At 42.6% G+C, this 14238-nt stretch overlaps 1 protein-coding gene and 1 long non-coding RNA gene across 11 annotated transcripts in view; one reads left to right on the top strand and one right to left on the bottom strand.

Annotated features, from left to right (window-relative positions):
• LOC123612969 (high mobility group protein HMGI-C) overlaps positions 1-7828 on the bottom strand; it is a 131778-nt gene extending 123950 nt beyond the window's left edge. Inside the window, exons 1-2 of one of the 3 annotated variants that reach the window (XM_074375085.1) lie at positions 6107-7828; positions 3383-3469 (exon numbers count right to left, since the gene is read on the bottom strand). In XM_074375085.1, coding sequence (XP_074231186.1) covers positions 3383-3469; positions 6107-6217 — 198 coding nt within the window. In that variant the 5' untranslated portion in view covers positions 6218-7828. Of the gene's footprint in view, positions 1-408; positions 3470-6106 lie in introns of those variants that run through there. The other 2 variants (XM_074375086.1, XM_074375084.1) reach the window with 2 other exon arrangements.
• The window catches only part of LOC141579403 (uncharacterized), a 273585-nt gene that overhangs the window by 50649 nt on the left and 208698 nt on the right, over positions 1-14238 (top strand). For 7 of the 8 annotated variants that reach the window (XR_012510652.1, XR_012510650.1, XR_012510648.1 and 4 more), the window contains exon 1: positions 6191-6330. The exons of the other annotated variant lie outside the window; for it this stretch is intronic. This is a non-coding gene — a long non-coding RNA (uncharacterized LOC141579403). Of the gene's footprint in view, positions 1-6190; positions 6331-14238 lie in introns of those variants that run through there. 8 annotated transcript variants of the gene reach the window in all.

Genomic DNA, 14238 nt, shown 5'->3' with positions numbered 1-14238 from the left:
TCTCACACCTGAAATCTTTTTTTACATGCAATTCCTTCTATTAAAATTTAATTCAATCTCAGAAAAAAAAAATTTTTTTTCCTAAAAGTACCTGAAAGAGAACTGGCTTGAGACTTACAGATGAATTTGACTTGTGACCTTAAACACCAGAGAATTAGTGAAAGAAACCCCTTCAGTGTTCCCTCATGATTAAAAAGCCACAACAAAAACCCTCAACTAAACCTAAAGGAGATTATGTCTTTCTTCTCCCCAGGAGACATGTGAAAATACAAACTATTTCCATCCAGCACAAACAGGTGAGGAAAACAAAGCAAAATAAAAAGGAAATTAAGTGGCAACTGGTCACAGGTATATCTCAAACTAAAACATAAATAAAAGGGTCAAGACACCCATACACTGACACACACATACACGAGTACATTATTTATTCAGGAAAATATTAACTTCTGATTCCTTTTATTAAGATAACAATATGAAACTGGTTCAGGGATAAATTTTGAGCACTCAGATTGGTGTTCTTAGGAATGACTAGAATTGCTACATCAGAGTCATCATGGGAATTTGTCATAATGGAACAGAAGCAAATTGAAGAATAATTATTTTCTCTTCCAAAAGTTACAAGCACAACAATTTCTGCTTTTATAAATGTTTGTTTTATATATTATACAAATCAACTTTATACTGAATATGGCCTGAAATTAAAGTGATTGCTAATTTAGTAGCCTTCCACTTGGTCTTGAAACATTCCACATGCATTGTCAAGTTTCACACTGCTAATTTTCCAACAAGCAGTTTTGTTTTCAAATGCCCCAAGGCCAGTTACTGAGTCCCAATACAAACTTTGTAAGTAAAGAAACTCCAAGCAGCAAGAAATTTTAAACACACAACATCATCAGCATTCCAGTGTCCCCGCGTCTCCTCTCATTTTAGTGTTCTGTTCTCTTACATACTTACCAGTTTCTGTTATACATTTTCCATTTTGATGAATCTTGGTTTGCAGGAGAATTCCCAATTTATTAATCACAGAAGACTTCTTATAACTACCCTGGTCAGTCTAGCTGGGTATGTTCATCTTATGTGTTATAAACAATGTAAATTTTTCTAAAAAGGATTACTTTTCAAAATCCTAATAAAAATATGTTTCATTAGAGCGAAATATACATTGGACAAACAAATATATGTTTGATAATCATGTTTACATAGGGTAGTAGCAAACTCAATAAATACTGATTTGAAAGTAAAAATACCTTAAGTTTACACATGCCATGAACAATTCATCAATGTCATTCATTATTTTGCAAAGTATTATCTTCTCCAAATGAAGCGTAATTTATAAAACTGAAGAAATGTAACAGTCATGTTATGAGCAAAAATATTTACCCATTTCTATTAGAAAGGGGACTTTCATAACAGAATTGTGTGAAATAATTTTGTCTGAAAGGATGAAAGATTTCAGAGGAAAATTTCTTTGTGAGAAAGAAAACCTGCTTCTCGTTGTGGAAGTTGTAATCCTGTATGCATACACATGAAGAATTCTCAGAAAGATGAGTAGCCCTAGGGTCATTTGTAAACGCCTACCACCAAAATAACTAAGAATAAGTCAAACCTTAGTTGGGAAGAGATCAACTTTTTGTTATTTTTGCTTTAGATGGCGAATTAGGTACAAGTCTCAGCTTTTTCCTTTTATCAATAAAGATTCTGTTAGTCAGTGGCCAACACATCAAAACGAAGAGAAGATGGTGGAAGGATCTCATTACTCATTCAAAAAAAAGATAATGCAGTAAAATCTGAGAGATAATTCCTTTTCCTTCTTTTATGTTAAATTTTAAGTAATTGATGATGAGATTTAAGGTTTCTTCCTGGGAAATGTTATAATGCTGCATTTTTTTCAGAGTCATTGGGCCCCAGTTTAAATGGCATCTACCTACCAAGATATTTGTTTGCCATCTCATCAGAGTAAAATTAAGATAAAATTAATTTATGGCACATTGAAAAAAAACTCCTTTGTTAAATTAGTTAACTTAATAAAGCAGGTAAAATGTAACAAATAGAAAGTATTCATATTAGTAATATCAGATTATATACTGTCACTTTTAAATGATAAGTTAGAGCTACTTAAAAGTTTACTGATTAAATGTGAGTACAATTAAATCCCCCCTCTGAGAAGCAGTTATATTTAAATATATTAGAAATCTGCTCTTTCAAAACAATTAAAATAAAACAGACAAGAACTTATAGTTGCTTCTTAAATAACTTTATATGTATCACTGGTTGCTATGGCAGTTTACAACATTGAAAACTATCAAATATAATATGGTTAGTGCCCACAGTCAGAGAAAACCACACAAAACATGAATCCCCCAAAGATGAGCATATAGTCCTTTTTAACAACTACTTTACATGTTGTACTCAAATCTACTTAAAAGATACATCAAAATTTACTTCTGAATTTTGAACCTTTGTTTTTAACTAATATATAAGCCTACAAATGAAATACAGCAACTTTTTTTTCCTGATTTAGTTGTAAAACTAAAAAAAGAAGCAAATTTTGTCTTCACCTTCACAATGAGATACTTCCTCTTTGCTAGCTAAAATGCAACCTAACATAAAGTGTTTTAACTGCAATTTAAAATTTATAAAGAAAAACACTGGAAGTTACACTTAATTGGGTTCTATCCTGCCCCAAAATACACAAAAGTGAGTTGAATATTTGTTTAAAAAACTTCTCATTGTCCCATTCAGAGGGTTTCTATGTCACCTGAGATGGAAAGGCTTTTGAGAGATTATAATATCTTATACTGCAGGTTTATATAATATATTATATTGCAGGTTTATTGTAAACAAACAGTACAGTTTATCAGCACATTTAAAGCTGTAAAATTCATGAATTTTTTCCCCAGGATTCCACAATTGGATCTACTTCTAATTATCATCTATTTGGCAAAATACTTAACTTTCATAGCAGAATCTGGTTTTCCAGTAATCATGTAAATAAGCACAAAGTAAATTAATCTTTGTTATTTTAGAAGGAAATTGCAAAAACTTCACCACCAGACAATCTATAGCTTTGAACTGTTTTTAACTATTTCACAACTGGTGCAAATCTTGCTCGTCCATTCTCCACTCCCCCGCCTCCCCTCCCCTCTCCGTTTTAAGTTTCCGTATTATTTGGTGCTTGTCTGCTTAAAAAACAACACCGTAAGCATCTTCATGAACTTTTTATGCCAAGCATCTGCTTGGAAATCTTACTAATATTAAAGGTAGGAAATGAGTCTTGGGTTACCCACTTGGGACAAATCCTTAGGTGCAGATGTAGAATGGGAAAATTACAGGGAGGTTCCTCTGGGCGTTGAGAAAGTTGGGAGGACTTAAGAAATCTCACCTTCTGAGCTGCTTTGGAGGGACTCTTGTTTTTGCTGCCTTTGGGTCTTCCCCTGGGTCTCTTAGGAGAGGGCTCACCGGTTGGCTCCTAGTTTCGGGGGGAAAAAAATGCTGTTGTGGCAATAATGTCTGAAAGAAATTGACCCTGACTCTATAGTTATATTTTCTGCCTGTGCTGCTGAACAGAACTGTTGGAACACATTCAGTTTAAGCATAAATGGATGATGATGGTACAGAGTTTACAGAAAGAGGAAATAACTATACTGTTAATCCAAGAATTCAAAGAGGAAATTCTATTGTGCATATGAAAACTAGACTCCATTTCAACCCTAAAAAGGTAACAAAGGCTGACAAGGCTGCATGTTCCAGAAAGAAAGTCATACATTTTAAAAGTGTAAAATTTGCAAAGTTATGCATTTGGCAGCTGATAGAAATAATCAGCATTTTACACAAATACTACTATCCGTTGTACTAGCATTTCAAACAGCAGAAACATGAAGCTAACAGCATAAATATTTTAACAATCTTCCATATTGAAAAGGTGGCTTTTGATCATTCTGTGTCTCCAATGCACTGTAGGTCAATTATGACTCAATCAACACATTGAGTGAAATATTGGAGCAATTATCGAAGTTATTCAACTTAAAATAACTCCATTCCCCCTAAAATTTCCAAATAATTATGGTAAATCTGTTGTGGGAGGTTTTGCTTGAATTATCTAGATAATTGCTTCAATTCTCCACTTCCTTTTGGAGATGCAGGAATGGTCTCCAGTCTAGATTTAAATATCTTTTGGTAAAAATAAACATTTTCTCCAAAACTTTCTTTTGAGAAAACTCTTACGGGGGTGGACTGAAGAAAACTAAAAGGAGTTGGGGGAGTGAGGAGGAATGGAAGTGTCTGGGAAGGAGAAATTGAAACTATCAATAGGTTTAGCAAAACTTTAAATGGCTTCTATGCCAAGTAGTAAATACTCAAGTGGTTAAGAAAATGCAATGATTAATATTCCAGATCCTAAATATTTATCCAGTGAATCATCAATTTACATTTCATTCAGATTCGGTGATTAAATGAGACTAATTAGCTTAAAATGCATGAAAATCTTCAGTGAAAATTCGCATCCTATTTAGAGAATCTGGAGAAGGTTTCCTGCAAGCTTCTGTGGGACCACTAGCGCCAGTGGGCACATCCGGAGCAAACACATCGGAGACACATTTTTCTTTCTTTGTGAACTCTGCCTTAACTCAAAGGTAAAACCTCCAATCACCTCCAAACCCCACTGCAATTTCTTTTGGATTATTTTTTTGGAGGTGGGGGGCAATTAGTAGAGTTACAGAGCTCGGTGGCGGGTGGGAAACAAGGGCGGGGGGAAGGGCAGTGACTTCCTGGGAGGTGTAAAACAGGATCCTAACGCGGTATAATGTGTCGCTCGGGCAGAGCGGGAAAACTCAGGGGCCTCTAGATTGGCGTGTTTCCTTTGATGATTTCAAAAAGGTACAACAGTTTTTCTAAAACGCACTGTCAAGCAAACATTGTTCGGTCTCCCCACCTTGCTCTCGGGCAGCTTTGGGACTCTAGGATTATTTTCTAATCGGCCTATTTGCCATGAAGGAAGCGCTTTAAGGCTAAAGAACGAAGGAGAAGTTTTAAAGCCCGCGGAAGCGGAGTTTAAATGTTCTCAATAGACAAGTCCCGCTCCAGCCCTGCCCGCGGAGGCTTGGAAATAGCCGCGAACAACTCCCCCCACCCCCCGCCCTGGGCGCTGCGCGCAGCTCTGCAAGCGCCGGCTGCACGCTTAATTGGTTGCATCCGCAGACAAAACCCTCCACTCCGCGGGGTCCCGGGCGCCCCTCGATCGTTCCCTTCCAACCCCCAGCCACTCGCCCTGGAGAAGCACACTTAATGTCTGCAGCTCTGAGGCGCAGGATACAGAGGCAAAAGGGGGACTGGGCGCCTGGCGAGGAAGTGACCTTAGCTACCGTGCACCCTCTCGGACACTACTTTTCACCGCGCCTTTGGCCAAACGAGTTAATCCCATCCCGTGGGGACCCAGGATCTTCTGCAGCCCCTTTCCCGGGACACCTCCGCGGCGGCGGCGGCGGCCCGCAGAGCTCCACCGCGCCGCATTTAAAGAATCCGAAAAGAACCGGGCGGGCCCACGAGTTCTTTGTCGGGAGGGCGCGAGTCTCTGGCTACCGGGAACTTGGGAGGGCGCCAAGGGGGCGGCTGCGGCGCGCTAGTCCCCAGCTAGCGAGCGGTCCCGGTTGGCGGGAGAAGGAGCCTCCGGCCCCCAGGACTTCAGCTGCTCCAACCCTGACCCGCCAGAGCACCCCTGCCCCCCGGGTCACTGTAGAGCGACTTGAAAAGCGCCCGGTGAGCCCCGGTCTGTCGGACCCGGCCGCTTCCCGTCACCAGGAGACAGCGCGCCACTCGGGCCGGGCACAATAGCGAAAGTCCGAGGACGCGCTTCGCCCGACCCCACCTCCCGCCTGCACCCGGCCACTCGCTTGGGCTCCCCACCTCCCGGCCCCGAGGGGCGCGGGCGCCGGGGCTCAGCCGCGCACTCGCGCCGGGGACTACGCGGCCCGCCCCCGCGGCGGCGGGCGGCGTGCGGCGTGCGGCGGCCGCGGCGGCTGGGCTCCCGCGCTCGGGTGGCCGCGCGTCGCGGGGCCCTCGCGGAGGGAGCTGAGGTGGGCTGCTGCCCCCACCCCGCCCGCGTACTGACTTGCTGCTGCTTCCTGGGTCGGCCGCGTCCTCTCTTCTGAGGCGCCGGGGCGGCAGGTTGTCCCTGGGCTGAAGTGGACGGCTGCCCGGCGCCTTCACCGCGTGCGCTCATCCTGCCTCCCGCCGCCGCCGCTACCGCTGCCGCCGCCGCCGCTCCTACCGCCGCTGCAGCCGCTTCGCCTCAGCCGCCCCGAATCTGCCCAGCACCTTTCAGGAGATTGCGAGGTAGGGCTGGAGAATGAGGCGGGGTGGGCGAGAGCTGGCGTGCGGCGAGGGCTGCTGCTGCTTAGGCTGCCGCCGCTGCCACCATCAACACCGGACGTCCAGCGGCTGCCAAAAAGAGAGAAGAGGGGAGGAGGAGGAGGAGAGAAGGAGGCGCTGCTGGTGGCGGCGGCAGCGGTGGGTGGGTGCCGGAGGTGGAGGTGGCAGTGGAGGTGGAGGTAGCGAAGAGTAGGAGGAAAGCGAAGGGGGAGAAGAAGACGGTTTGGAATTGGGAGGCTCCCCTCTCGGTTTGGGATCAAAAGTTGCGGTCACCGGGAGCACTTCGGAAGCGGCTTGGAAAGGGAAGAGGCTTGGAGTGAATTGTGTCCCTTGAAACGTTAGGCGGGGAAAGAATTCCTCCTCCTCTTCCCCCCGCTCCGCGCTTGCAGAGCAAGAAAGAGAAAGAGAGAGAGAGAAAACAAATAGCGCCTTGGGCAGTCGGAAAGCAAAGGGAGGATGGGGAGATTCTGCCGGGATCGGGTCGGGCACTGAGCGCAGGCAGGGGACGGAGCGGTGGGTGGCACCGCGCCTCCTCGGGTGGCGGGAGCAGGCGGCAGCGGCACCGGAGAGTCGGAGGGGGACGGGCTGATTGCTCCTGCGTCCTGCACCAAGCGCGCGCGGCCCGAGCTGGAGTTTTCTGAGTTCCTGCCCCAGGATTCAAGCGGGATGAGTGTGTGGTGTGCTTGGGGAGGGGGCGGCGGGGTTGGGGGGGGAGTGCCCACCTCTAATCGTGGGCGGATAAAGGGGAGGGGGCTGCGCAGGAGGAAAAGTATGAGGAGGAGGGAGGCCAGGCGGACCGCCGAGCCAAGGCGCCTGGCCGCAGGCCAGAGGCAGCGTTCGAAATACAACTGCCTCGGCGGCGGCGGCGCCCGGGTGCCACCCGGAGCCCCGCTCACGTGCTCCCGCCCGGCGGCGGGGTTAAAGGGACAGGCCGGGGATCGCGGGCCGGCTCGCCGTCGGCCTCGCCCCGCCCGCCGCCCGAGGTCGCCCCAGGGCGGCTGTCTTAGGAAGGCGCGGGAATGTGGCTGCCCTGGAGCCACGTTTAGGGGCTTGGCCTTTACCTGCACCTCCACAATGCGGAGCCAGCACTCTGCAGGAAGCGTCTGGCTGCGCGCGCGGCAGAGTTCTAGTTCCCTGGGAGTGGGGAGTAACTGAAGAGGAGTGGGAGCGGGACCCCAGCAGCCCTGCTCTGCGTCGGAATGCCCTCCTCGCAGATCGCAGGACCCAGCGCGCGCGCACACACGCACACACAGAGACACAGACACACATACACACGCACGCAGATACACACGTACACACGGGCACGCAGTTACACGTGCACACTCCCACAGGCACATGCAGGCATAAACACGTATGTAAACAAACGCTCGCATTTACATGCACACATGCACGCAGATACACATGCACATTCGCAGACACATGCACACGTGCTGACAAAGTACACACAGGCACACGAAGCGCGCCAGCCTCTTTACTGAGCCTTTTTTTTTTTCTTCCCCTGGGAAGGACTAGAGGCGATTTGAAGTCTCCCTTTGGATGGTGATATGCACCCGGGTTCCAATGCTCTTAGGGTAGAGAGGCTGCCCCACGCCGGACCTCATAGCTTCCTAGCTCCACAATTGCTCCAACTGTCCAACTCTCCCTTCGACTTACCTCGATTTAACCTTATCCCTAGGAATTCCCTTTCTGCCAAGTCCTAATTTTATAGCCTGGGCTGTTTGAGTTATGTGAACACCGTAATGACCACAGTCCGTTTTTAAAAGGTGGAGTACATTTTAAAATGTACCTCTTTTCATCCTTAAATAACAAAAAACTCTGAAAAAATTAGGTTCAGATTTTCACACATCACACCCAAAATTATTTTGGACCAAATCCAAAATAAAAACTTTCACCCAAGGAAGAATTTTTTTCTTTCCCCCAAATATAGACCACCGTGGAATAAAAAACGCCTACTTTACAGCCCCAAGCAAGGGGTTAGGCACCGCCAGGTTCCGCTGTGCCTGTGGAGGAGGCGCGTGTAAAGGTCTGCTCCCGGCGAGGCGGCGCTGATTGGTCCGCGTTGCCATTTTAAATCCATTTCCAGCTGCCCTTTGCAGAGCTGGGACACTTAGCTGCTCGTTGAGTGCCCTGCAGAAACTCAGGGTTTGTCCTGGGTCTGGGAACGCTTAGCTGTGATGCAGAGGGAGAGCCCCCATCCCTCCGGACGGAACCCAGCAGCTGACCTAGGGAGGGAGGGGTCTAACAGGAACCAGAGGTTTTCTGCTTGGGGCTTGGCTGAAAGATGGTATCGTCATCAAAGAGATTGAGATTTCCCGTACTAACGATTGCAGTGACATTTCCTAACTGCCAAGTTTGCACATATTTTAATGTGATCACATTCGCACAGTGGTGTGTACGTTTTACATACACATACAAAATGGGCTTCTTGGTTTGTTTTTGATGCTTGCTTTTTGCAAGGACTAGAGATAAAATTCTGAGGATGAATGTACGAGAAGTCACCGAGGATTTCAGTCAATCAGTTTTAAACTGGGTGCATTATATCCTCAGACTTAAAAAAAAATACATGCACTTAAAAAAAAATATGCTGGCAAGGAAGAGATTCCAGAATTTTATTTTTGCATTAAAGCCTTGATTCTAAGAAAAGCACAGGAAAAAAATGGGATTGGGAGAATGTCCAGCCACTTGTTTTCAGACACTGTCACTTTGCTGTTAGACCATTTGACCCTATTTGAATTTATAACCAGAAGACTATGAAACAAATATTGCATCAGGTTTTGTCTAAATCAGTTTTGTATATTTTCGTTCCTGGGAGCTATATGTAATTTTCCAGTTTCTATATGTTTTCTGCCCTTATTTCTCAACTGAAAGATCACATAATATCTGAGGGTCCTTCTAGTTCTGACAGACTTTAAAACGTGTGTAATAGCTTGTTCTCTAACTGGGTCCTGTTTATATGTAAATTGAATGTAGATTCCATAGAGACAGGTAGTATTTTTAACATCTCTTTTTTGTACCAATTGTGTGTAGGTAGTGTTCAGTTCATGATGCTTTTGTTACTTACTACTTTACTGCTATGATTGTTACTCTTAATAAGTTACTATTTTACAAATGTGGCAGAGGATGAGAAAAGAATTACGTATATTAAAATATCTTGAAAATTATTTTGATTAGAAGAAGATGCATCTGTGAAGATACTGAGGTTCTCACAGTGCACTTTATCACATTATATTTATCTTTTAATATATTCATAAGTTATAAATAATTTAAGGATGTTCTCAGATTATAACAAATTGAATTAATCATGGATGTATTTAATACTCAATTAGAGGGAGATTCATTAAAACCGTATATTTTAGAAGTGAACCTATATAGGATCACAGAAAAATATATTTAGTATTTATTGAACAGAGTGCATAGCATACACACATATATACATATATATGTTCAGAATGTAGAAGCTGAGTATAGTACAAGGTTAACGTATTTCTGAAAAATACTTCTAGTGTTTGAACTCATTTGTACTCACAGTTTTAGTGATCATGTCTTTTAAAATATGCTTCGTATTTAACAAAATGTAATGTAAGAGAGAGAATCTCTTAAGAGTGTCAGTATAGTACCACCAAGAAAGAATATAGGCTGCCAAGTTAACATTTTGGTGGGCGAGGGCGGGGTGGTGGTTTTGGATAGTCTTTCTAGTCCCATAGACAGAAGATCACTAAATAAAATGAATTTGCCCACTAATTCACTCAACAAACATTTGTTGAGTTGGTTCTGCAGTAATCTCACCTATTATTCTCTCAGGATTCAGGAATGTAATGCATTCAGAACTGCAGAGAATCTCTTTAGAAACAGCTAGGTGCTCACTTAAAATCTATTTACCTATTATGTTAAGCCTTTCATTTACCCTTACAAATATTTAGTCTCTTCCGTCCAATATACAGCTCATTCAACAAAGATTTGTTAAATACTGAATATATGCTAGGATTCCCAGAACATTCTTTTTTGATGAAAATCATGGAAGCAGAACAGAAGTGAAACAGCTGCATTTCTATGTCTCACCTATTGACATACTGTCAGTCCCAAACAATCTTAGTCTAGATATACTAGCAAGCAGCTTTTAAGTCAGATATAGGAATGGCTGTACCCCTGGTGTATGTGCTGTACATAATCCTTGGGACTATACTTGGGGTTTTACTCCCAGGGTTAGATTCTGATAGATGGTACAGTTGACCTTAAGGAAATTATCCTGGTGAGCCTGACCTCACCATATGTGTGCTTTTAAAGCAGAGCATGTTCTCGGGCTAATTTTAGGAGAGGAAGTTAGAGATTTGGAGCTCAAGAAAGATTTGACTGTCCATTGTTGGTTCAAAGATGGAGAATACTCATGGCAAGAAATGTGGGGAGCCTCTAGGAGCTGAGGGCGGCCTCAGGCTAACAGCCAGCAAGGAAACAGGGACCTCCTTTGTAAAATCACAGGGTTCTGAATTCCGCCAAGAGTGAGCTTGGAAGTGAATCTTCCCCAGAGCTCCAGCGAGAATTTAGCCAGGCTAACACCTTGATTTCATCCTTGTGACGCCCTCAGCAGATAGCCCAGCCATACCTGCCTTCTGACCTACAAAAATGTATGCTAGTAAGTAAGTATTTTAATGGTCTTTTTAGTCGTTAAGTTTGTGGAAATTTGCTATGCAGCAGTAGAAACTGATACAGAAGGGATCTGGTCAGGTAAATGTCCCTTCCTTCTGCATCCCATGGATTGCTTCAAGAAAACAGTTAATGAAGACGTACAAATGGCCAATAGGCACACGAAAAAATGCTCAATATTGTCATTAATTATCAGAGAAACTCAAATCAAAACTACAATGAAGTATCATCTCACACCAGTCAGAATGGCCATCAATCAGAAGTCCACAAACAATAAATGCTGGAGAGAGTGTGAAGAAAAGAGAACCCTCCTATTCTGTTGGCTGGAATGTAGTTTGGTGTAGCCACTATGGAAAACAGTATGGAGATTCCTCAAAAAACTAAAAATAGACAACATATGATCTAGCATTCCCACTCCTGGGCATATATCTGGAGGGAACTCTAATGTGAAAAGACATGTGCACCCCAATGTTTATAGCAGCGCTATATACAATAGCCAAGACATGGAAGCAACCTAAATGTCTATCGACAGATGACTGGGTAAAGAAGATGTGGTATATTCATACAATGGAATACTACTCAGCCATAAAAAAGAATAAAATAATGCCAATTACAGCAACATGGATGGACCTAGAGATGGTCATTCTAAGTGAAGTAAGCCAGAAAGAGAAAGAAAAATACCATATGATATCACTCATATGTGGAATCTAGAAAAAAGAAAAAAGAGTACACTAATGAACCCGTCTACAAAACAGAAATAGACTCACAGATGTAGTAAATAATCTTATGGTTACTGGGGGTAAGGGGGTGGGAAGGGATCAATTTGGGAGTCTGAGATTTGCAAATGTTAGGCACTGTATATAAAAATAGATTTAAAAAATTTTTATGTTTAGCACAGGGAACTATATTCAATATCTTGTAATAACCTTTAATGAAAAAGAATATGAAAATGAATATATGTGTGTAAATGCATGACTGGGACATTGTGCTCTATACCAGAAATTGACACATTGTAATTAACTACACTTTCATAAGAAAGAAAAAAAATTACTCATGCAGTCTGTCTGGAGATGTCCTAAGTGGTTGGACCACACCTACCAAGCCACCCACCCCGCTATATCTCTTGGGCTTGTGGTGAAGCAATGGCCAGCATGGAAACACATCATCTGGCATTGCTCTTCATCCTTTCCTCTTTCCTTCTCTTCATCCCCCCTGCTTCCCCACTACTACTCTACTTTTATGTCTATCTCAGTACCTTGGAATTCCTGAACCCACCATACTGGAGAGACATGGGGAGAGGTCACACATTCAGATAATTCCAGGTTCCCCCAACCCCTACCTCTAAAATACCCCAAGTTAATGTGAAGTAGATCAGAGGAGAGACCCCTGTTGAACACCGCCCCAATTGCAAATTTATGAATAAAATAAATGTTGTTTTTATTCTTAAGCCACTAATTTTCGGGGTGGTTTGTTACATAACCATAGAAACTGGCCCATCATTTTTTCCTCTAAAACAAATTTTCTTTTTTATTTACCTCATTCCAATTAATAACCTCAAATTGGTGATTTCCTTAGCTAGCAATCACTCTTAGCTAGGAATCATTCTAAATCCTCCTCTTTCCACATTAAATGATCCCTAAGTCCCTCAAGTTCTGCCTTCAAAATATTCCTTGAATCTGTCCATTTACTCTCCACCTCCGGTTGCTGCCTTAGAACTCTCTCCATTTCTCATTTGGACAACTCCAGTGTCTTTCTTTCTGGTCTCTTAACCTTTAATCTTACATTTTAAAAATCCATTCTCTACAATGCTTCTAGAAGAATCTATTCCTTTTTTGGATCAGTTATATTTGTTATATTAGAAAATGCAGGTGACAGAAGAGCAAAAAAAAAAAAAAAAAAAAAAAGATTCTCCAGTTATCCCACCACTGATAGATAACAATGTAGCATTTTAATCCTTCTAGACTTTAAATGAACTAATATAAGTTCATGCTGCACATTCTATTTCATAACCTATTTTTATGTAAATGATATGTCGTGAATATTTTTTTCATGTCAATGAATGTTCTTCTACAAGACCACTTCTAATGGCTCCACTGTGTTCAGCAGTATATATGTTAAAATAGAACACCTGGAATTAAGTAAGCATTTGATAAAAATTTTTATGACATCTTTGTGAAAAGATGAAGAAATATAGCTTGAATGTTATGCATTCCTCTGTGCTGATGTCAACTTCAAAGGTGGTCTTAGCAGCATCCTGGCAGAATTTTCAAGTTTTCAGGTATCCTAAAGATAGAAGGGATAGCTAACTCTATTGATGCCCAAATTAAGATTTGAAAGATCTCAACAAGCCATAGTATAATTTAAGAAGATGAATATGAAGTAGTCTAAGGAGGAACTAGTTTCAAAACGGAGGAAAAATCAGCCATGCCAGTACAGAGTGAAAAATTGACTTAAAAGCGATTCCTAGGACTGTGTATCAAGCTAACCAGCAGATACTGCTCATTTCCCACCTAATATCCATTCTGCCCTTCTAATTTGCAAAAGAGCACCTAAAGTGTTGAGTATGGCAATGTGCCCAACCATGAAACTATGTTTCCCAGCCTCCATTCTAGGTTGGGGTGTTCATTGAAAGAAGAAATCTTTGGGAAGTACTTCTGGGAGAGCTCTTTAATGGGGACTGATTCAGCTGTGAGGTTTCTCCATTTGGATGTCCAGTTGTTCCAACCTGTTTATTGAAAAGACTATCTTTGCTCCACTGTATTTCTTTTTTTTTCAATTGAAATGTTGTTGATGTACAATGTTATATTAGTTTCAGGTGTACTGCATAATTGTTTTGCCATTTGCATACATTATGAAATGATCACCACGATAATTCTAGTAACCATCTGTCCCCATACAAAGTTAATACAATACTAATGACCATATTCCTTATGCTGTATATTACGTTCCCATGGCTTATTTATTTTATAACTGAAGATTTGTACCTCTTAGGCCCCTTCTGCTATTTTGCAAACCTCTCCCCCACCTTCTCTCTTCTGGCAACCACCCATTTGTTCTCTGTATCTATGAGTCTGTTTTTGTTTTGTTTTGTTTTGTTTTGTTTTTTAAAGCCATTGTATTTCCTCTTCTCCTATGTCAAAGATCAGTTGACTACGATGGTGTGGATCTATTTCTCTGCTCTCTTTTCTGTTCCATTGCTCTCTTTGTCTATTCTTTTGTGAACACCACACT

This window comes from Camelus bactrianus, chromosome 12 (assembly GCF_048773025.1).
Source record: "Camelus bactrianus isolate YW-2024 breed Bactrian camel chromosome 12, ASM4877302v1, whole genome shotgun sequence".
In the NCBI taxonomy this organism is placed as follows: Eukaryota; Metazoa; Chordata; class Mammalia; order Artiodactyla; family Camelidae; genus Camelus; species Camelus bactrianus.
This window is presented reverse-complemented; position numbering and strand designations above follow the sequence as displayed.